General features: G+C 37.7%; 1 protein-coding gene across 5 annotated transcripts in view; it reads left to right on the forward strand.

Moving 5' to 3' along the window:
• Window positions 1–24,777, forward strand: part of PPP1R9A (protein phosphatase 1 regulatory subunit 9A) — a gene marked incomplete at both ends in the record, with an annotated part of 320,087 nt that overhangs the window by 279,061 nt on the left and 16,249 nt on the right. For 2 of the 5 annotated variants that reach the window (XM_082662101.1, XM_082662102.1), the window contains 4 exons: window positions 7,203–7,360; window positions 7,925–8,168; window positions 17,842–17,929; window positions 18,029–18,112. In XM_082662101.1, coding sequence (XP_082518227.1) covers window positions 7,203–7,360; window positions 7,925–8,168; window positions 17,842–17,929; window positions 18,029–18,112 — 574 coding nt within the window. Of the gene's footprint in view, window positions 1–7,202; window positions 7,361–7,870; window positions 8,169–17,841; window positions 17,930–18,028; window positions 18,113–24,777 lie in introns of all 5 variants that reach the window. The other 3 variants (XM_082662104.1, XM_082662105.1, XM_082662103.1) reach the window with 2 other exon arrangements.

Genomic DNA, 24,777 nt, shown 5'->3' on the forward strand with positions numbered 1-24,777 from the left:
GTGGCATTACTAAAGAGTCATTCCTGAGATATGAACTGTAGAAATGATCCCTGAAAGTATAGTCTTAAGAGATATAGACAGCAAAATTTGGACCTCTCTCCCCTTTGAGAATAGGAGTGTAGGTTGACCGTAAGCTGAAGAAGGCTAAGTTAAATATCAGACTGCACTGGAGAAGCACTACATTAAAACAGATTACCAAATTATGTTTCAAAACCATACAGATAGTTTTGAGATTGCATTTATTCATAACTAGGTAAAAAAAGAATTCCTCAATGTTTTTCAAAGATTAGCAAATGAAATATATAGTTCATACAACAATAAACTCAGACCTAATTAAAAAATTAAGAAACAGCAATAATCTTCTGCTTGTTCTAAAATGGTAAGAAATCAAATCAGCCTCCTAAAATTTCATAAATACTACTTGGGATACAAAATTTATCAGGTTTTGGGTGGTTATAAAGAATTCGACTATTAATAGAGTTCAGAGTGAGAGTTACCCATGGATGGGTTCCTAACCAAAGTGCTATCATAAGATGAGCTGAAGTTGTATAACTTGGTCTCAAATTACCATGTCTGATTCAGTACATCCTCCCCGTACAATACTGAAACAAAGTAGTAACTGGAAGGAAGCTAAACTATAGGGCCCTTATTTAGTCCCAGTCACCTGGCAGTGAAATAGCAAGGCAGGCAAACGGTCTCCATAGATGTGATGAAAGAACAGCCATCTCACATAGGGCAGGCTGACAGTCACAGGGATTTTGACAGAGTATCCTGAGCTGATACCAACATCTGATAATCCTGAGTCCTAGAACACTAGAGCTATCAGATTAGAATGGAATTAAGATGTCTGTAAAAGTAAATTTACTGAATATGTGTTTTTTCATTTTTATTAATTTTAACTACATAAGTAATATATAGACTTTTTTTAATACCTAATGCAAAAAAAACAAAACACAAATTTAACATTACAAATAAGACTAAAGTACCTGTTGACCAACATCTCCAAATCTAATATCTTCTTTGGAGGTAACCACCATTATCAGTATGAAGTATATCTTTCCAGCTCGCTTGCTATGCAGTTATATGCATATATTTACCGTTGGAAAAATGTATTTTATGTTGCTGGGATTTTTTAATATTTAAAATGAATATACATGTTGTTCTGCACCTTGCTTTAGTCACTTAAGAATATCTTGCTAATCTTTTTATGTCAGTAAATAAAGACATTTGTTGAGTGCTTATAATGTACTCTTTCAAGCATTTGTATATCTATTTAATGCATTTAGTCTTCATGACAATGCAGTTATTATTATGTTGTTATTATCATGCCCATTTTAGCAGCTGAGGATTCTGAGGGAAAGAGAGATTAGAGGAATTGCCCAATTTAGTGACAGAGCCACTGTTTTGGATTCTGTTCAAGGAAGACTAACTCCAGGTCTCCTCTCACGGCAACTATTGTACACCGCCTCTCTGAGGTACATTAGCCTACCTCTGAATGCGGTGTGTATCAACTCAAAGCCCCATGAGTCCATCTTTTGTGAACTTGCAGTGACTGAACGATATGCAGATACTGTTCAAGTTTAAAGATGCCACCGAGTGCCTCATTATGCTCGGCATTTCGGTTGATAATAGCACAAGCCAGGCAGTGTGATGGTATAAGGTGTGTGTGACTGTTTTTGAGGAGAATAATGAACGTAAGAATGCGGAGCAGACCCCATTGTTATGCTGCACCATTCCCCTACTTCCCTCGCAGCCTATGTCTGATCTGTGAGCAGCATTCCATTTACGTCAAAAAATAACGTCAATCTAGTGAAAAAACTGAATGACTCAGAGCATTACTGTAGAGAACTGGTCTCTGTGTGATATGATCTATAACATCCTAATTTCACAGAACACTTTTCATAACAGCTGCTAAAATTGTGATCGAATCCATTAACTTCTTTTAAAGGATCCAATGTGAAGCAATATTGAAGCTAGACTTAAAATGCAGGTGTACTGAGGTGGAGTCCCACCCACTCAAACCTGCATTATCATTAGCTACTTCATACCTTTTCTGCATTTGTCTGTCTGTATTTATTGATCCACTTGTATCTGCTCTTCTTTTGTATTTCTAGCTGCATTTGGGTCAGAGATAGGCTATTTCAGAGTCTGGAGGGTCTGAAAGAAAGAACAGAGAAGAAAGGAGAGAGGAAAAGGAAGTTTTCCTCTAATTCTAATGGACAGCAGAACAAGGTACACTGGAGACAAGGGGTAGAGGAAGAGCCCAGGGTCTTGCGTTTATGAAAGTAGTGTTATGCTATTCTGTTGATTAAGATCTCTGTAGAGAACGATTGACAGTGAGAGAACATGGCCACCGAAGCCCTTACATTGAGCAGCTCATACCTTAGAAATGTTGACCCAGTTGGATTTCTCCTGCCACATCATCATCCACAAAAGTGACAGCTAATTTTTCTATGTAAGAATTTTATTCCTTGGATAAATACAAAGTCAAATAAAATCCCTCCATTTTATTTTTTCTTCCGATGCTATATCCTTCTGGGAATGTGCAAAGTTACCCCTTGACATGTATTTTTGTTTGGAACGTAGAGTAAGACTAAAAAGAAGTTTCGAAGAAGGTGGAAGGTGACTTGTGAAATTTACTTTCAGACTTGAGAGTGTCCTTCTAGAAAGAGGATAGGATTCTGAGGACTGAGCTCTATCCAGTCTTCCACAGATTAACTGTGATAAAGTCAGTACACAAGTTAGTGACCTGGGAGCCTTGGTTTTCCTACCTGAGAAAAAAGGCTGGGCCAGAATCCCTAAGGTTCGTTTGAATTATAGTGTTCTGATTCTTATATGACATGATAGAAAAATATAGCTTCTAGTGGTCATTAGATCACCCTTCTAGTTACCCAGCAGCATAATCCTGTACACATTTTCCTCCTCTCTCACACTAATACTCCTGAGGGGGTTGTTACTTGCGGTGTCTTTAGTAGTTGCTTCCTCTGGACAGCCATTTCTTCCAACTTCCTTCTGGTATAAGAGTTGTTGAAGTGAAAGTCCTTAGCTCCATTCCAGTTTTATAAAGCTTAAAAAAATTTTTTTCCTCAGGATGGGAATACAGATTACTGACTTATAACCCATTAATCACTGCTATAAAGAGGCCCTGAGATCTTTGTTTTCAGGCCCTCAAAAATTGTTAATTGGGTGTGATGAGTTGTTGGCCACTTGGATAATGGATTTAAACCACTGCTTCTCAGACTCCAGCTAACTTCATGTTTAATAGGTATCATTACATGTGTGCGCTCCAGCGGTGGGCACCCAGTCAGTGCTAGCTGATGATAAAGCAAGCATACAAGATTGCCATTTGGGGGTTGTCCAACACCACCAGGACTAGGCAAATTACTGAACAGTAATGGGGCAGAAGCCCCAGAATAATTCTCTCTACTCTCAACCCTGCTGATAAGCAGTTCTCACGTTCCCTCACTTTGTTTGTTTAGCACCTAGTGATGAGGTAGCTACTGCAATCCTGGATGTTATATACTATGCTAGGTCCTCCAGCGTTAGGTCTCTATTGCAAAAGGAACCATGTTTACAAAAGTAGAATGAGCTTCCTACTTGGTTATTTTTGTCACCAGGTAACCAAAGTTGTTACTAAACCAAAGAAGAAATCATCCGAGAAATAGTTTTTCTATAGTTTTCAATTAATCTTCTATAGTTTTCAATTAATCTTCCACGAATGTGGAAGATTAATAACATTTCATAATAACATGTTGGAGAAGTGAATTTTCTAGACTAGTCACATCATTTGTGAATTGACAGCTGAACACACTGAACTCTAATTGCATTAAAATCTTATTCTAATAATTTGTTGAACACTAGCTAAATTGGTATGTACAGACTAGTGGCCTAGGAGTCAGAAAACTAGAATACGTAGTCACGGCAGCTCATAAACTAGATATGTGGATGAGGACAAGACAGTCAAATTTTCTGAGCTTCAGGAGAGGAAAAAATATACTTGTCTGCTCTGTCTCTTGGGGCTGTTGTGAGGAACAAATGAGATGATGTATGTGACAGTGCTTGGTGTTATAAAATGTACAGTCTAAATATGAGATAGATAAGTTGTAAGATGTGTGTATATGGCAGTATATCTAATTACATTATTGCATTCCTCCATGTGGTATTTCCACTTTTTATATGTAAACAAGAGCTGGTGAAGTTGATTCTCTCCCAATTATCACAACTCCTAATGGGCAGCTACAAGTTCAGATTTTATTGAAAAGAGGAAATTAAAGTGATCAAGGAGATTATTTTTTCTTCATTGACATGTAAAAAATAAAGGGACTACTGATAGAAAATATTTAGCTGTCTTTAAATATACTTGAATGGTCTGACTTTTCTGAATATCCACTTTTCTTTCAAGAAAGAAAAGGCAAATGAAATGAAAAGGCAAGCCTGTACATATTTTTATTCAGTGGATGTACCTCTCAGGGAAAAATATATTTAATTTTATTTGTTAGAACCATATGCCAAGTGCTAAGTTCCATAGGTAAGAAAGGTACAACCTGAGGTGCTTCCTTGTTTTGCTTTTATAATATAATATATTTAGAACATAATACTTCATAATATTTAATACTGTGAAAAGAATTTCCTGGGGGTAATGCTATTGTGAGAAATTGTTTTACTCTATTAATATCAGTACATATTAATATTTTCTACAGCTCAGTTATTTGCTTTATTCTTAATAATTTAAATCCAAGAAGCACTTGATCATTAATTTCTTGAACATCATGACTTCATTTAATGACTGCCGCTCTGAAAAGGTAAAATAGGGTTAATGACCAAACTTCATTATTTCTAAGGAGCGGCTACATATGCAAATGTAAGGAGCAATGGCATTCCAAATAAATTCAACTAGGGGAACACTTTTCCTCAGCCAGTGCCTATTCAGCCAGTGTTCGTGGGTAACCTACCCTCTTCCCTTTCAGAATTGCAACTTTTGAGTCCTGACTTAGACTCTGGGCAGCAAGATTAAGGGTGGGGAGAGGCAGACTAAAGAGAACTACAGTGGTTTCTCCCTCTAGCCTTTACCGGGTCATTTTGTGTGTGTTCCACTTCACTCTGTTTTTCTTTGAGTCTTTTTATTTAAAGACTTAAACACTTCCCTTTGAAAAATCAGTGTAGTTTCTGGTGGGGAGAGAAGATATCCAAGAAAAACAAAATGAGACAAAGACGCATACACATAACTTGGAATATAAACTTAAAAGTTAATAAAAGGAAATTGGGGGACGGTATTTCTTTTAACTTTTCAGCTCTTTTACTTTATTTATCTTACAGTTTTATTGAGATATAATTGACACAGCACTGTATACGTTTAAGGCATATAGCATAATAATTTTTTTTTTTTTTTTTTTTTTGCGGTACGCGGGCCTCTCACTGTCATGGCCTCTTTCGCTGCGGAGCACAGGCTCCGGACGCGCAGGCTCAGTGGCCATGGCTCACGGGCCCAGCCGCTCCGTGGTATGTGGGATCTTCCCGGACTGGGGCACGAACCCGTGTCCCCTGCATCGGCAGGTGGACTCTCAACTCCTGCGCCACCAGGGAAGCCCCAGCATAATAATGTGACTTACATAAATCATGAAATGATTATCACAATAAGTTTAGTCAATGTCCATCATCTCACATAGATACAAAGTAAAAGAAAAAGAGAAAAAAATATTTTTTCCTTGTGATGAGAACTCTTAGGATTTACTCTCTTAACTGTCATATATAACATACAGCAGTGTTAATTATATCTATCATGTTGTACATTACATCCCTAGTACTTATTTATCTTATAGCTGAAGTTTGTACCTTTAACTACCTTCATCTAAGTGCCCCTTCTCCCACCCCCACCTCTGGTAACCAAAATCTGATCTCTTTTTTTCTGTGAGTTTGGTTGGTTGGGGGGTTTTTTTGAAGTATAATTGACCTACAACACTATGTTAGTTCCTGTTGCACAACATAGCAATTCGATATTTTTATACATTACAAAGTGATCACCACAGTAAGTCTGTTTACCATCTGTTACTATACAAAGATATTATGCTATTGTTGACTGTATTCCCCACTCTGTACATTTTATGCCCATGATTCATTTATTTTGTAACTGGAAGCTTGTACTGCTTAATCTCCCTCACCTATTTCACTCATTTCCATATCCCTTCCTCTCTGGCCACCACCTGTTTGTTCTCTGTATCTAAGACTCTGTTTCTGTTTTGTTATGTTTGTTCATTTGTTTTCTTTTTTAGATTCCACACATAAGTGAAATCATACAGTATTTGTGTTTCTCTGTCTGACTTATTTCACTTGGCATAATACCCTCTAGGTCCATCCATGTTGTTACAAATGGCAAGATTTCATTCTTTTTTTATGACTGAGTAATAGTCTGTTGTGGACACACACATGCACACGCACACACCACATCTTCTTTATCCATCCATCTATCAATGGTCAGTTTATTATACTTCATCCATAATACTAGTAAATTAAGTACTTGTGGTGGTTTACCTGTTTTTTGTTTTTGGTTTGCTTGGATAGCCCGACCTTGTTTTATTTCCCCAGCTATCTTAAATTTGCTGTTGAGGTAAGTTCTTTGCTGGTCTTTCTAGAGAGTTCAAAGAAGCACAAGCTAAATTTTCAGAAACTCTGTTTTGGGTGGGAAAAAATATATTAAGACCAAAATGGTACAGTCCTTACAGTTACAGTCTTGGTAACTTTTGCTGTAGAAAATTTATGCTGATGGTCACCTTTTGTTATCTGCTCTTGACCTGGCACCTGACTTTTTTAGTTTTTTTCCTTGATTTCTAAGATCTCCCAACTTTGATACACCTTCTTGTATCTTTGTTCATCCAACACTCCAGCATGCATTCTTGTAAATAAATAAATACAAGTGCGTGTTTTTAATAGTTATGTTGTAGAAAGGTTTTAATGGGCTTTGGATGTTAGATTTTTGTTGTTGACTTGGTCATCTTTAGTGTTCGTTTCTTCCCTTAGGCTTTGTACATTTCTCCTAAATCTCACTGATTTCTTTGTTACCTCTATTACCAGACAGGCCGCCATGGTTGTCACCTGTTTCCTGCCTGGTATTACTGATAACCTTGAGATTTTGTTATCAGTGTCTATGGTCTCTGTCAGTCCTCTCCAAAGTTTTCACAGATTATTTTGCAATATTCTTTTCTTAGACTTTAATGAAGCAGTCCCAGAGACAGAACGCCTGGATTCAAAAGCACTGAAAACCCGGGCCCAGCTTTCCGTGAAGAACAGACGCCAGAGGCCCTCTAGGACAAGACTCTATGATAGTGTCAGTTCAACAGATGGCGAGGACAGTCTGGAGCGAAAGGTGAGTGCCCCTGACCGCTTTCTGACTTGTGAGTTTGGGCTGTATCCTTGTTCCTACAGCTTATTGAAGATAATGATTTTCCTGCAGCCATATTCTGTATTCTAGTTGGAAACAGCTGGAATAGTTCACTTCTTTGTCTCCTAAATTCTTATTCACCTCGATATATCGTTGTAATTCAAATTCTTTCTGTACTCATTTGATGAACTAATAACCAAGAGCATTATCCATATTGTCATATTTCATGATGGTGCTTTTGATATTCAGCTGTTGGTTTTATCTGATGTAAATAATGAGTGTACAAGTCATTGTTTCTGTATGTCTTAGGTATCTGTGGTAGCTACAAAGGTAATATGGTGAATTGTTGTGAACTATGTAGTCTTATCTGTAAACCAACAAAAATGGGTTTTCATAGGGATTTACTAAAAAAAGGTCCATCTGATTTCAAAGTAAGTATTACATGGGACTGATGCTCAGTGGCATAACCTCCTTTATAATCTCTTATACCAACAGCCTTCAAACAGTTTCTATAACCACATGCACATTACCAAATCACTTCTGCCCAAGGGTTTGAGAACTTCTCCAGAATCAGATTCTGGTGCTTCATCCCTCACTCCAGTGGCTGGCAGTGTGCCCTTCTCGTCTGACCACATAGCTGAATTTCAAGAGGGACCCCTGCACCCAGAAAGGGAGCCTTCCTCCTCTACTGGGGGAGACACGTCATTCTCCTCTCCTTCAAAATCTGATCATGATATGGAAGAATCTCCTTGCCACCGTCAAGCCACCACCAAGAAAATACTACAAGAAAAAGGTACCGTTGATTTTGTTGTTGTTTAGCTTCTGTTTTGTCTGACTTCACTAACACCTCAATTTGTGCCATGTAAAAATGGCTCTTTTCAAAAAACGAAAGCAACAAAAACAAAGGCCTGTGTCTTTTCATAGCTAATAATTAATACTGCATTCCTTTTATATTATGGGATAAGAGAACACCCTTCTCTCTTTATTTTACTTTTTTTAAATCTTTTCCTACCTGATTAGTATCTCACTTCTTCAGCTTTCTACAAGTTTACTATTGAAGGAAATTCTTCAGGAGGCCTTCGAGAGATTTTGTGTAATAGTAGCCCATAGTTTCGATAACTACTAACATAATCATTTAGAAAAAAATATGTATATATGAAAGTGAAAACAATATAGGTCTTAACCCATTAATTGGTTTTTATTTAGAAGAAATTTTCACAGTAATTTATATTGCAAAGAATGTGATAGAAAAGCTATGATAAAGATAATGCAGGGAGATTAGTCAATAAATTTGAAAATATGCTCCTAGAATTAGCATCAGAATTTCATAGCAGTGTCAATAGATTATTGTCCTTTTAATTGTGGGCTTTAATTTATAGAAGTAATAAATTCCTGTTTAAACAAGTGAAATGATGCAGAGATATATAAAGAACAGGTTCATTCTCTTCCTACCACATCTGATGTGTTCCTTTAAAGTAACCAAGAAGATTTGGTTATATTATTTTCACATCTGAAATGCACATAGATATATATGGTGTGTTTGTGTGTCCGTATGTATATTAAACAAATGTGTGTATATATATATATATATATATATAAACAAAAATAATTTCTGGTGTGTGTTTTGTTTTATATACTTTTTTTTATAAAAGTGAATTCTACAAATGACATTCTGCAGTTTTGTTATACACATGATAATATTTTATGGACATCCCTCTGGGGCAATATACACAAATTTAAATGACAAGATAATCTTCTATAGTGAGCCGATAATATAACTGAGGCAACCCTTGTAGTATTGATGGACATTTAAGTTGTATCCCAGGTGGGGGTAGGTTGTTGTTGTTTATTTGCTTGTTTGCTTACCACTGTGAAAAAGATATAAGCATTCTGATGCTTTACATTCTTGTATGCTGATGCTTTCATTTCTGTAGAATAAATTTCCAAAAGTTGAATCGGTAGTCAGAGTATATTGTGCTCAGAGGAGAATGTATGGCTTTAAATGCTTTTATTGTAAAAAATAAATACTGAAAATAAATAAAATAAATATTCAAAATAAAGGGAAAGAACAACCAAAAAACAGAAAATAGAAAGGAGGGGATAATGAAGATAAAAGCTGAGTTTAATGAATTTTTATTAACATGAAAAGCCTACTCTTAACACCTCCACAAAATAAACACAGCAAAGCTATGTAAAAGTGAATAGCCCCCTGGAAGGACAGGTTAAGAAAAAAAATAAAGAAACCAAAAACACCCACAGCGTTTGAAATGAGAAAGGAGATACAGAGGTTAAAAAAAATTTTAAGATAGCACGCCAACTCTATGGCAGATTTGAAAATCTAGAGGAAATAGAGGATTTCCTACCAAAATATAAAGTACTCAAAATGGTCTAAGAAAAAGAAAACCTGAATAAGCCAATAAGTACAGAAATATAAAATATATTTTTATAGCTTCCATTTAGAAAGGTACCGGGCCCAGGTGGTTTTATAACTGAATTCTGACTCACCTATTAAAAAAATAGATAGGAAAAGATAAAATAGAGCATCTATTTTATGTTAATTATTCCGGGAGATGTTTTTCATTTATTTTATGTAGCTAGAGTCTTAAAAACTAGTAAAGATCATGTGGAAGAAGAAAATCTTATTATACCTTAAGAAATATATCTTATTTCTTATTATATAAGAAAATCTTATATAAAATCTAAATGTAGATTCATTTTAAATATGATGCTCGTAAATTAAATCCAGGAGTGAAAATTACTTATATTCCATAATCATGTAGGGTTGATTATGGAAATGTAAGGATGGTTTAACATTAGAAAATCTAACTGTATGAATCATCATATCAACAATGGAAAAGTGAAGTGTTATAATATTAATAGACATTGAAAGGAATTTGATATAATTTTTCAGACATTTCCTATAAAAACTTAAGTAAAGAAGGTATTAGGAAAAAATCATCTAAATAAGATTATTCACCAGAGAGCAATGACAAAACATCATACTGAATAGTGAATCTTAAGCCACACAAAACTAGCAGATTATTTAGAGACACAAACAAAATGTTGAGGTTACAAATGGAATGACAGTTAATTACTTGGGAGGAGTGTCAGGGAACGAAAATGGAAGAGAATATACTGGGGACTTCCTAGGTATAAACTTCATGGGAGTGGGGTGAGAAATGAAATGGGTGTTTATTTTATTGTTTTTCCTTTAAACTCTAAAATTATTTTATAAAATACTCTTGATTTCAGTAGACAATAATATATATACAAAGTTAACTGATAGACTCTATATGTCTAACATACAAGTAGCTTCGAAGAATTTTTTAAGTCAAGCATAGGCTAAGGTAATAAATCGTCAATTTATTGAAGAGAAAATTCATGTTACTTATAAAATATGAAAAGGTGATCAACCTCATTAGTGATCAGAGAAATAGTCATTTGAGTTAGATACCCATCAGATTACTTCCACCAACCAGTGCTAGCAAAGATGTGGGACACACTCATTCATTACAGATACGATTGTGCATCACTACACTGAAAAGTCCATGCGCACTTATCTCTACCAGAGCAAAAGTTGTAATCTTTCTACAAATACATCCTGAACATAGAAATACAGTTGATGGTGGAGGCTTACCTTGTTTTGTAACTCTTAGTAAGTGTCATAGCTTTATCCCTGATATTTTCCCTGGTTTCCTTCCCTGAGCCTATTGATTTGCTGGAATTATCTTCCACAGACTGGTCCTAAGCACAAGTCTTCCAGAAGACGTTTTAAGGTAAAAAATAAGTACTTAGGGAGTACAAGATACTAGCGGAGGCAAGAGAAAATATGTCAAGCCTGCTAATTCATCAAAAGCAGTTGTAAAGTTGGTGAAGGACTTACACTGTGATTTTGACCTACTTTCAAAAGAATGAAGGATTCAGAAACTCACATTAACTAACCTAAATTGTGGATTGTAATGGCACTTTTATAGAAATATACTTGTGTGAAGCCCTCTGTCATCTCCTCAAGAAAAAAAAAATGTGTATAGACCTTACTTGGTTCATAAGAAGGCAAAAGAGCAGGGGCATATATTTTGGAAATATAGGTTAATACTTTGTAGTCCACTGTTTGAGTTTATAAGGCATAACTTAGCTGTCTGAAAGAAAGTGCTTTATAGTCGGAGAGTGGATGCCTCACACATGAAATCTGACTAAAATTTTTTAAAAGTGGCTACATCTTGTCTAGATTATTTCTCTTTTCCTTTTCCTTCTAAAAGCAAATGTTTCATCTCAAATTGGAGAAGTATTACATGGATGTGAGTTGTGCTTCACAGTCCATTAGCAGTAATATAGAGCAAAATGTGGTTAGCAGTGATTAGCATTAAAATGTGAGCATTCCATCTTTTCTCCAATACCTCCTTTGCTTGCTACTGCCTCTTCTTTGGGATTAAGCTTCCAGCTGTAGTAAGCAGGACCAAGAAATACGGGGTGGGTAGTTTCTTCTCCAGAGACAAACTCTTAAGCTTTCCCATTTTTTTAATTTTCCTGGATTGATCATGCTTCTGGGTAACTAGAAAGGAGCAATTAATTGAGCTTTTATAAAGTATTAACTTTATAAATAGTTACTAGTATGATAACCATTATTAGACATTAAATATGACCAGATGAAAGCAGTGCCTCACATTCTTTCCTTCCCTTGATAAAAGTTTCCAGCCTTGACGAGCTTCCTGTGCCTTCCATGTTCACTAGTATTAATCCATTCATTCATGTATTTATTCAACAAATAGTTATTGAGCACCTGCTCTGCGTCCGGCATTGTGCTAAAGGCTGAATATGCAATGATAATATTCCATCCTTTCCTGCAGGGAGTTTGCAGACTAGCGTCTGTTTGTCTGTCTCTCTGTCTCTGTTTCTCTCTCTCTCTTTGATTTATTGCTTGCTTGTTTGTTTGGTGACAGACCCTGTCTCTCTGACACCACACAACCACCACCACCAATAACCAGGAAGCCCCTGTACTTTCTGCCTTCCACTCTCAGGCTCTGTTGCACCTTGAAAGATAGCAAAGAAACCTATCAGTCAAGACTCTTTACATTCTGTGAAATCCTTGAGTTCTTTGCCATGTGAGATGAATCGACTATTCAGAGCAGGACTCAACAGAGGTTAAGTGTGGTTAGCCTGATTTACCTGTGTGTATGTGTTTATATGTGTGTGGTTCTTACAACTCACTGGCTCCTTAATAAAGGAACTAGAATGGGATTTGTACTCACAAGTACAAACTTCATACGTAACATGCCACTCCAGGAAATTCTGGTCCTTCTTCAAAGCTCAGCTTAAATCTCACCTCCTTTAGTGGACCCTTTGCATACCCTCCCCATTCCCGGGCAAAGTGAATTATTCTCTCTGTCCCACAGAAATTTTCACAGTTACTTCTGCTTCTGTCACTTTGTGTGTGATAATAAGTGATCAGGTTGTCAAGTGTGAGCCAGAGTTTTCTCACTTGTCTGATTCATCTTTGTATTCATGGCCCCTAGTAAAGTATATGCATATAATTGATATTAATAAGGTTCTTGGACAAATTAATAAGTATGTCTCTCTAGATAATCAGTACAAGTCTTCTAGAACTGAGGTCGTCAAACCAAATTTGTCCCCCGCCCGTTTTTTTTTAAGATTTATTTATTTATTTATTTAATTTAGTTTTTGGCTGCATCGGGTCTTAGTTGCAGCACACAGGATCTTCATTGAGGCATGTGGGATTTTTTGTTGCGGTGTGCGGGCTCTTCGTTGTGGTGCATGGGCTTCTCTCTAGTTGTGGCGTGTGGGTTTTCTCTTCTCTAGTTGTGGTGCGCAGGCTCCAAGGCGCCTGGGCTGTGTAGTTTGCAGCACGCGGGCTCTAGTTGAGGCGCGTGAGCTCAGTAGTTGTGGTACATGGGCTTAGTTGCCCCACAGCATGTGGGGTCTTAGTTCCCTGACCAGGAATCGAACCCACGTCCCCTGCATTGTAAGGATTGTAAGGTGGATTCTTTACCACTGGACCACCAGAGAAGTCCCGCCAGCCCCCTTTTTTTTTTCCGATGAGATAAATGCTTTTATTTAATTTATTTATTTATTTATTTATTTTTGACTGCACTGGCTCTTCGTTGCTTCACGTGGGCTTTCTCTAGTTGTGGCGAGCGGGGGCTACTCTTTGTTGCGGTGCGCAGGCTTCTCATTGTGGTGGCTTCTCTTGTTGCAGAGCACGGGCTCTAGGCACGTGGGCTTCAGTAGTTGTGGCACGTGGGATCAATAGTTATGGTGCACGGGTTTAGTTGCTCTGCGGCATGTGGGATCTTCTTGGACCAGGGCTTGAACCTGTGTTCCCTGCATTGGCAGGCGGATTCTTATCCACTGTGCCACCAGGGAAGCCCCTGCCAGCCGTTTTTATAAATAAAGTTTTATTGGAGCACAACCACACTCAAACAGTTACATACTGTTTTCATACTACAGTAGCAGAGTTGAGTAGCTGTGGCAGAGTCAGTAGCCCACAGCCTAAAATGTTTACTCTCTGGCCTTTTACAGAAAGTTTGCTGACTCCTGGTTTAGACATACATTTTCTTCCACTCAACATTGCTGGATAAACTCTGAAAATGTCTTAGTCATTGGTTGCTGTTTATCAAGATTTTTTAAAGTGATATACCATTACTTTTGATCTAACAAGGTACCACAAAGGTAATAATTAAGTTACAGCTGTAGTTGATTACATTCCTGGGGCAAATTCTCCGTTCTTCAATTGAACACCTAACTGAAGTTGGGTGTTTTCTAAATTGCACCAGTACCACATTCACAAGTCATAATTTTGTTGTCATATTTGTGGGACCTCAGTGGAAACTAGGATAGAAAGAATCCCATTACAACTGGCTAAATGACAAACATCTAACCCCATTTCAGTTAAAATTAGAGAAAGTAAAAGATTATTCCTAGAGGTTTGTTAAGCAAATTATATAGCAATAAAGAGCATGAAAATATTTTCCCCCTGTCTATTCTTTGAGTAGCCCAATACTAAAGCTTTAGTCTCTGGACTTACATAGCAGTGGGCCTTTGTTCAGACAAGGTTGAGCAAATGAAGTACTATCAGTTTTCTGTTTGTGATTTGTTCATTATTCTAAGTGTATATGTGGCCGTTAGCGCATTGCCTAACACAGAACATGTCTTCAGAAATATTTGTTGAATTAATGTCCTTGCAAGTAGAAATCTTTACAGGATTCACTTATTATTATGTTGCATTAGGCCTTTATACATATAGAAATAGTAAATTTTATCATTGCTTGGAGGACGGCGAGGTTAACCCTAGCTGAGATTGGTAAACGAGACATGACAAAGAAAATACAATTAGAGTAACTACTGAAGGACTGAAAAAACAGAAAAGATAGGTAAGGAAGGCATATAAGGCAGGGAGATGGCATTGATAGAGACAGGCACACGTAAGATGAAATGACAGGAGTGGGGCTGTCCCAGCCTGCTGGAAGCAGTCTGTTTATTCAGCTTAGAGTGATTGCTCGTAAAATTGAACAGGTAGGTTAGGTCTATAGCTCTAGAATTTAAATACCTTAGATACCTTATCATATTACTAGAAAACCACAAGATGCTTGAGCAGAGGAATAAAAAGGAAAAGACACTAGGTATGAGGAGATGAGTTAAGAGACCCTGAAAGGTGGAGGAGCAATAGACAATGACAGGAAAGAATGATATGAGAACTGTTGAAACGTATGTAACTTGACGAGATCAGGGGGAAGAGAGTGAGGAGGTCAAAACTGATCACAGGGTTTCTAGCCTCAGAAAACACGGTCTTGTCATTGATAGAAAGTAGGAAATCAGAAGCATTATGAGGGAAAGGTGATTAACTCATTTTTAGTAGAGGAGGTCTTGAGCTCGAGAGAGAAGCCAGGGGCTTCCCTGGTGGCGCAGTGGTTGAGAGTCTGCCTGCCGATGCAGGGGACACGGGTTCGTGCCCCAGTCCGGGAGGATCCCACATGCCGCGGAGTGGCTGGGCCCGTGAGCCATGGCCGCTGAGCCTGCACGTCCGGAGCCTGTGCTCCGCAACGGGAGAGGCCACAACAGTGAGAGGCCCGCGTACCGCCAAAAAAAAAAAAAAAAAAAAAAAAGAAGCCAGGGCTGGGAGGTAGATTTCAGAGTCCCCAGAATAAAAGAAGAGGTAGTCAAGGGTCTTGTTGCAGTGAGACTAAGAAGAATGCAGTCCCAGAAAAGGCCTTAGTATTTAGCTCAGGAAATCAATCATTACCTTTGAAAATGAAGACCAGGTTGCCAAAGATTAAAGCTGGGTCACCCAACATGAGGACTTGGACTTCTAATTGCTCGTCAACGTAGTATTGGAGAGATTTCAAAAAGCCTAATAGAAATTCCACATACAGCTAAATAACAAACAAAAATGTCACAATTCTTTTTCTTTTCCTGAAATCATACCAATCCAATGTTGGTTTTTATGCAGACTAGAAGTTCTGAGGTACATTAATGATGGATTTGATTGATTTAAAGTGGGAAAGTGCATTATTACTTAATCTTGCCTCTTCGGCCTTTTGAAAGAATTCATTGAAGTGTTCCTTGGAACACACTTTGGCAAATGTGTGAGATAATGATGTGAGGTTGCCTAGCAGCAGGCTCTCTGATGGGCAGAATCAGGCTTTTAGTCCCAAGATGTCCACATAACTGCCACACTAATAGGTTACAGAGTGTTGCCACGTACATTGCTTCATCTGGTCTTAGCACCACTCGTTAAAATATCTCCCAGGCACCTTTATTTCCGAAATTAATAAGGCAGTCTCCTTTTAACTTTGCACATTCCTAGCTGTTGAGAGTTGCTCTAGAATTTATTTGGAAGAATCCAATACTTTCTTTCCTTCAGCTTCTGTTAAGAAAATTGAAATCCTGCTTTTTTTTTTTTAATGTCCATTAGCAAAATCACCTTAGAGTGAGTTTGTGCCATGTGTGTATATTTTTTTATGTGCATGTGTCACATCTGTGGCTATTTAATTCAGTTACCCAAAGAGTAATGATGCAAAGAGCCATAATAAATATTTGAGGTTAGAAGTGGATTTTGACGTGGACATATTTCTTACTCTTCTATTTGATTATGTACATTTCAAGGAATTGATTATTATAATCTGTGTATCATTAACTAAAACTATGAAAAGCTCATTGCTAAAAATCCTTAGAGTATTTTTCAACATCCTGTGCTTCTTCAGAGCTTCGAAAATAGACTCCTAAATGAGAACTGTGTGCACATCATGGCTTGTAAGTTATGTGTGTTTAGAAGTTTCTCCTGAAATAGACAAAAAGCATAAGCAAAATTAACTGCAAGGTTAATTGAACATTCTCTTAGGAGAACTACACTCCATGCCAGAAGGTTGCTGGATTTTCTTTTCAATTTTAGAAAGAGAAAGACACCAACAGACAATTGGGAAAGAGCAGTTTCATACACAGATATGCATCAAAGACACCCCTTGTTAATGATCTCAGATGACTGGATATGCTGAAATATAATGCCAAACAGCATTCTTTGCTAAATAGCTCCAAGTAGAGCCTTAGGAGTTTCTACCTTGTCCAAGGTAGAGTAAGTGCCACCAGTGGAATCTAGTTCCTACAACTGACATTGAATTCCATTGGCAAAGCGTCTCCTCTGACTGGTTTTTGGCATCATTTCAAGGGTCCCCATCCCCCAGCAGCTGCTGTGCTTTAGAGTGCCAGCGTAACTCGGAGAGAGGCAGAGATCATTCAGCAGCAAGCGCTGGGGAGGTTTTTGGCGTCTTCCACATCATGGGAAGCCAGCCAAGTTGTGCTTAAAGCCAACTTCTAAAAAAAGACCTTTCAAAAATATAAATGTTTTATAGCTGAGCTCCTGCTTGAGAAGTCTCCCCCATGTTCTGTCTCCTCTATCCCAAGACTGGCCACAAGCCATTAGCAAGGGGCAGATGAGAAGGGAAAGCTTTGACTCTCACTTTCTCCCTAATCTCTTAGACTCTCAGGGGTGACGTTCTTTACTGGACTTGGGACATATGGGGGAAGTGAGCTGGGGTCCTGTCAGAAGGTGCTAAAACCAAAGGCAAGAAAGGCATGGAGGACAGAGGCCAGACATTTGAAGCAAAGAGTTGGAGCCAGAGAAGGAACAGAAGGAAAGTCATTTGGTCCCTGCTTTGAATGTAAAGAATGATTTGATAGTGTTTATTCTTGCTTATTTTTTTTTCATTCCAGTTTATTTGCAGCTAAAATTCTTTGTGATAAGTATTGGGCTTCTGTCTAACAGGACCTCTCCTGGTTTGACTGAATGTTCCTCAACATAGCTATGTTTCCTGTATGTTAATAAAGGCATCCAGTATTTTCTTTTACTGTTAGGAATTGATGCAAACCCCACAGATTCAGAGACGCAATGACTTTTGACAGTAGCTTTTTAAAAATGATAATAATTGCTTTTTTCACATATATGTATATCCTAGATGGTGCCAAAGGTCCCAGATCACTGAGGGCATCAAGTTTGTTGGTGGTGCGAGGAGGAAAAATTAAGCGGAAGTTTGTGGATCTGGGGTAAGCTCTTCATGAAGTTAAAAAGCAAGCCCTCTGTAAGAGAAGGATTAAAGGAGAAAATGTCAAATTCCCCTTTCTGACTGTGTGCTGTCATTATAGGGCGCCTTTGCGAAGGAATTCCAACAAGGGAAAGAAATGGAAAGAAAAAGAGAAAGAAGCCAGTAGGTTTTCTCCAGGTAGCAGGTACGGGTGGGTGATTAAGAACAGATGTATCTCTGCATCTAAACTTTCTGGCCCCTTTCCATTGTTAACCGGAATTAGTGGTCCTTATCTCTGTGCTGAAGTGATACAGCTAGAGGTGAGATGAAAACAAATTGCAGTTGGTATTTGTCTTACTCCGATTGAAGCCTACACCTGGCCTCGGGTAGATCCATTGGCTTAATTGCAGAATTATGGTCACATGAACAGTTTTAATAAATGTTTATCTAAATACAGTATAAATGTATCTATGTGATGTGTCAGTTAGACACATTTCAGCTTTTTTGCCTGGCTACCCACAATTCTTGTGTCTTCTGGTTATAAGTCTGAAAGGGTAATTTTGCATTTAAGTATATTGTTGGCTTTCAAGACTGTTCGGTCCACATGCGGGTAAGAAAGACCAGTGTCTCACTGAACTCAGCTATTAAGTTGATTTTTGCTGGCGCCATCAACTATGCTTACTGTTCAATAGAGACTTTCCTATAGAGAAGTGAGCTTTGTATAGCACATTGTCAAGCTTTCCCAACTTTATGCTGAGATTACATAATTGTAAACTTAGGTTTATATAGGGAGACAGTAAAGCACAGAGCTGTCTCTGAAGTCCAACTGCCTGGGTTTGAATCAGCGCTCTCCCAGTCACTACCTTTAAAACCTTTGACAAGTTATTTAGCCTCTGTGCCTTTGTTTTCTCATATATGAAATGAGGAGAATAAGAGTAGCTACCTGTTAGTGTAAGGATTAAATGAGTTTTCATGTAAAGCGTTTAAAATGGTACCTGGCACATAGGAGGCATTCAATAATAATAATAATGATAGCAATCTGCTATAATTCTTATTATTATTTGCAAGTTACAAAGAAGTTTTATATTTATCATTTCATTTGATCCTTACAATAAGATTGGGAGGGCAGATAATAATACCATACTTTATTGATGAAGAACTTCACCTTCATAGAATTTAATTGATTAGCCCATGATTATGCAACAAGCAATTAATGTCAGTTAGCTGGTGCTTGGCCTCCTGTCCAGATGTCTTTCCAACACTGCATGTCACCTCCTAGTTACTTAAGCATCTAATGATGTTTACATTTATTTATGAATTTTGGGAATCATCCCAATAGTATAGACTAAGGAAGAAACAGACAAAATGCTAAGAATAAAAGAATGTAAAATTATTTGGGGACCACCTATCCATTTTATAGGTTGTCCCCAGCTGTTTCCTTTTTTCTCTTTTCTGCCATACACCTTGGTGAGAAATTGTACCTTCTCCCTGGGATTACAGGAGAATGGGGGAGAGGGTGAGGGATGAGAAGAGAGAATTCCAAAATTAATTATTTTTGTTAGTCTGGGTTTCCTTTATGCTGTACAATGGAGAAAGGCTAGAAAGCTCTGTTTATATTAAGGACAGGAATCTCAGGAAAAATAAGGCCATAATGCAACTCAAGAGCACTTTTAACTTTGTGTGGTTTTAGAGTGAGAAATATAAAACAGTCTACTTTATGCCTTAGAATTAAGAATAGAAAACTATCAAATATGCTCAGGGGAAAAAACAACAACAGATAGTGAAACCATTTAAGGGAGAGAGAGAGATGCCCAAATGCACAACGGGAGAGAAACTTGAACACTTCTGAAGTGACACTGTGCTCCCTTCGGTCCCTGGGCTCCTGAGGCAGCCACTGCCTCTCACCTTTGGGGCCCCACCCTCAATGGGACATAAGCGCAGGCATCCAACAGAGTGGAGGGGAGAAGGTTTGACTGAATTTCGTGGTAGGAGCCAGAGAGTTCTCACGCCCTTGTGTAAATTGCAGGTGAAAGTCAAGCAGGTCTTGACTCTGTTGGCAAATACTCACCTTACTCCAGGCAAAACCACCATAGTCCAGGGTGGGCGGTCATCATCGTGCTGCTTAACGGCAGCCGATAACCAGCTTTTGAAGCAGCAGCCAGCTAGGCTGCCTAGTCAGCTACATTTTAAAACATTAACTCTGCAGTCTCTCCGCATCAGTAGTCACAAACAATTCACGTGTACAACATTACAAAGTAGTTTTCAGTTAGAATCATAGTTTCATAATTATTTGTAATTACAGTAGAAGGTTGACAGGACTGAAAGGAATTCATGTAATTGAAACAGTAGGGCAGGGAAGAAGAAGGATTTTTTCAGTTTCAAAAAAATAAATTTTTGAGCTATCACAGTAATTGGTTAACAGTAATCAAATCTAATGACAGCCTCCATTCTCCTATGTAGATGAATAATGGGCCAGAACCGTATTCAGAACATATTGCAGGAAGTACAGTTACTGCCCAGTAGGAGCATAATGCAGTTGAATTGGTTTCACAGGGCCCCTGAAGGTAGGTGGGTGGCAAGCACCATCAGCTGCAGGGTCCCACTGCAGTTGTGGAGAAGAACTGGGGGTAAACTCGTCACTCCTGTGAGGTTTTCTCAGAAAAAGGAGGATTCACAAATTGAGTTAGTAATCTTATCTTTTAGGCTTTTCATCCAGTTCTTATAAGATTGTAAAAATCTGATGAGGTCATTCAATCAGTGATAACCTAAGGCTACCGGACTTGAAAGAGGCCAGACATTCTCTAAATGTGGTCTTGGTTTTAGTTTTTTCCTTCCCAAAGAGTAAAGAATTAACTGTATTCCTTGTGGAGACAAAGTGATTCAAATACATGACCAACATGAAACAAATAGATGAGATTAAAATAAGAAGAAGTAAACCCTACAGACATATATGGTTTGGTTCTGTCCTTTTCAAATACGTGCTCAGTGAACTTTCTGATTTAACCAGATAACATAGCGGATAACAAAAGCAGGAAACGCTTAATCGTCAGAGCTTGTTCATCCCTTAAAGTACATACCAAAGAGTAAGATAAAATACTCTCCTTAAGAGTAAGGAGCCACTGGTGTCAGTGGAGTGTCTATTTTTGGAGCTCTGTAGGAGAAGCTCCCACTTTAGTCACTGAATGGAAAGCCCTGTGAGCTCTGTAGGAGAAGCTCCCACTTTAGTCACTGAATGGAAAGCCCTGTGAGCAGATATCTCAAAGCAAGGCTAGAGGGTGGCGCGTGGGAAAATTATGGGGAAGGGAGATGGCGCTCCTCTGTGGAAGCAGATCTGCTTTCACCTTAGAAGTGTGAACAGTGGAGAAAACACTGAGCTGGAATCCAGTATTCGTCCTGACTTTGCCATAGGTAAGTCTGAATTCCTTGGACTTTGGTTTCCTACCAAAAAATAAGTGTGGTCAACTAAAACTACATGGTCTGTAACTCCCTATCCATCTCTGCCTGCACTATCCAGCATGGTAATCTCTAGTCAGATGTGGCCCTTGAGCACTTGAAATGTAGCTTGTCTTTATCGAGATGTGTTGTAGGAGAAAAAGCATGCTCGATTTCAAAGACTTCGCATGGAAAAGAATAGAATGTGACATATCTTGGTATCTTAATAATTTTATAATACTGATTACATGTTGAAATAATATTTTGAATATTTTGGGTGAGATAAAATATATTATAAAAATTAGTTTTACCTCTTTTTTTCCATGTGGCCACTAGAAAATTTTAGTTGACTTATGTGGTTCATATTATATTTCTATTGGACAGTGTTGATCTATATGATTCTATGAAAACCATACTCTTGATTTCTGACTCTTTATTTTGTTGGTCTGTAAATTAGCATGTATTCATTTGTTTGTTCATTCTTTTTTTATCTGTATGTACTCCTCTTTGTTCCAAATATTATTTGTTTATATACAAAAATATATATGGTACAACAGTATAATTTATTTTAAAAGTAAATCAGATAGGGTAAAACAAGATAAAGCAAAAAGTAAGGTTGGTACTTAGAACATCTTCAGCAGTACTTTCATAGTAAATATAACAGTGACCTCCAGTAAAAGCCAAGAGCATAATGTCAAGGCGATTAAGAGCCCGAGTTCAAATCACAGCTCTGCCACTTGTCCTCTTGAGCAAGTTACTTAACCTCTCTGTACCTCAGTTTTCTCATCAATAAGATGGAGACATATATTTACCTCTTCAGGTCATTAAGGGGGTTGAGATCACATTTAAGCACATTTTAAGTCCTTAATAAATATAAATGGCTATCATCACTATTAACGCTTAAAGTAATTCTTATTGCAGGGATATAAAACTAAATATTTTCTGGACATATTTTTCTGGCAGTCTCATTCATGCAGGGGTGACTTTGGTAATATCTTGACGAATACATGGACTATATGGATTATAGTTCAGGCAATCCTTCATAGATGCCATTTCTCTCAAAGAAACTTTAGATAAATCATGGTACTACAGTGAGTTTGAGATTATACTGCATGACAAGTATCTGGAGGGCAGTTCTGCCCTGTTGCTGAGCAAGGGCCAAGCCTCTGCTCCTGAGCTGGAGTTGAAACACACCCTTTCAGAAGAGCTGAGAAGTGGGATAAACACATGTACACAGAGAGAGAAACCCCTTTCTCTGCCTAAACCCGGTCCACAGAGGCACCCCAGAGAGGAGCCAGCTTTTTCCTTCAAAAAAAAAACATTTTAAAAAACAAGAAACAAAAATGTAGCTATAAACGCCGGTGGAGAATGGCCATTAGAAAATGGCAGAATAATTTGAGCCTGAAAAGTTTTAGAGCGCACGTTACCAAGCCACTAGTGGCCAGGAACAGTGATGGCAAAAACTCACCACTGGAGAACTTAACCTTGGCCATGTAGCTCACGTGGGCTCTCCCCTTCACTTGATATTTTTAATGCCCAAAGGTAGTAGCTTTGTTCTTAAAAAGAGGATTATTTGGGTTATAAATTAAGAGTAATTTGTTAAAGTGTCCAATTTTAAAACCTAGCTTTTTTTGAGTTTAGCTCAACTTAGAAATCCCGTCATTTCGTTTTACACATCGAGTAAAATTTTATATGAAATAAAAAAAAATTTTATATGAAAAAAAAATTTTATATGAAAAAAAATTTTATATGAAATAAAAAAATTTTATATGAAATAAAAAAATTTTATATGAAATAAAAAAAAATTGTTCGAACAATATTAGCTTAGCCTCAGGAGAGCAGACCTGTTCCCCCATAATTGTCTGTCCTGTTTTTAGCTGCAGGTATAAATTTAATCTATTTAGTTTTCCTTTTAAGTAATTTCCAGTGCCTAAAACCTGACAAACTTACATTCCTAACAAATCAACACTTTTCCTACTTAAAAAAAACTCTTGAAAATCTACTAAATTAAAATAACTACAGTGACTCTAAACATCCCAATACTCTTTATCAGTGTGGTAGTTTTACACCTAATTAGTTAAATCTGAAATCAGTTAAATATATTAAGGTAGACTCAATAGACGAGTTTCTTTCTCAGTTTCTAATAATACAAATTTTCTTAAAAACTAACCGGTATATTTATTATCCCTAAACTAATATTTTTGTTTTGATAATATGGATTTTATTTACATAATCATCTTGCTGTTTCATTTTATATCTTCCCAGTATGGGGGAGACTCATTAAGAGAACAGTTTCTCCATCTCAAGTGAGTGTACGGGAGGAAAAAAATATATTTTTCCCTCTACACTCCTAGGTTCTTCAACTGAAGTCCTGTAAATTAGACTGACAGAAGACAGATTAACAAGGGAAAAGCATACAAATTTAATGTAAGTTTTATGAGACACAGGAGCCTTCATTAGGAAATAAAGACCCAAAGAAGGAGTTAAGCCTGGAGAATTTTTATCGTAGGTTTGATGAAGCATGGAAAGTTGTGGGGAAGTGTGATAGGACAGAAAGGTATGAGCCTAAGGGTAGTAAACTGGGGAAACTTAACCAAGCCTGTTCATTCATTTGCTCAGGTTCCTCTTGGCATCTGTCCATCTATGGAATTAAGGATGCTCCTTTCCTCTGGGTATAGGGAGGGCACCTCTCTTACATGAGGGTCTTATGACCTGGTTCAGGGGAGATGGGGAAGGTCAGAGAGCCCTTCCTGCACCTGCCATTTCTCAAATTCCTTAAAATATTCATAGCTTAAAATATTCACTATGCCAAGGTGTGCCCTATTTGGGGGTAGCGTGTCCTGAACCCCATCATAAGTTAAGGTTAAGCACTCTACGCTGACCATCTCTAATGGGCTGTTAGTTATTGATCAGATATTTAGACCATAACTCAGGATCTAGAAGCAGGATATTTCAAGGTTGTTGGCCTGGCTGCAGATGGACACCTGCTTGTTATAGCTGTTACCTGTTCAGGTCTCTCAGTCCCCTACAGAAGGGGTGGATGTTAGAACCTTGCAGAATTACTTCCTCTGATTTGAGTAAATGGAGGTCTGCAATCCTTCCTCTGGTTGCACCTAACTTTCTTCAATTAACCTCCTTTACTACCTGCTTGAATTCTATATTCTGTTTATACTTTTTCTGTTCTGGAAGTTCCTGAACTCCTAATTATATTTTGATGACATCCAATTAGACTCTGAATACTTAATTGTATTCAAAATTAAACCAAAAAAAAAATCACCATGGAATGTTTACCTGAGCAACTTAATTTTGGGGTGCTAGCACCAGGGTAAACTGGTTTCAAGATATATAAATGAGTTAATTGTTTTATAGAGTTGTTAAACCATTTAAATGCCAGGAGGCAGTTACTCTCCCCACCTCACACCCCCAGCAAATGGCATT

This window comes from Grampus griseus (genome assembly GCF_964374135.1).
Source record: "Grampus griseus genome assembly, chromosome: 9".
NCBI lineage: Eukaryota > Metazoa > Chordata > Mammalia > Artiodactyla > Delphinidae > Grampus > Grampus griseus.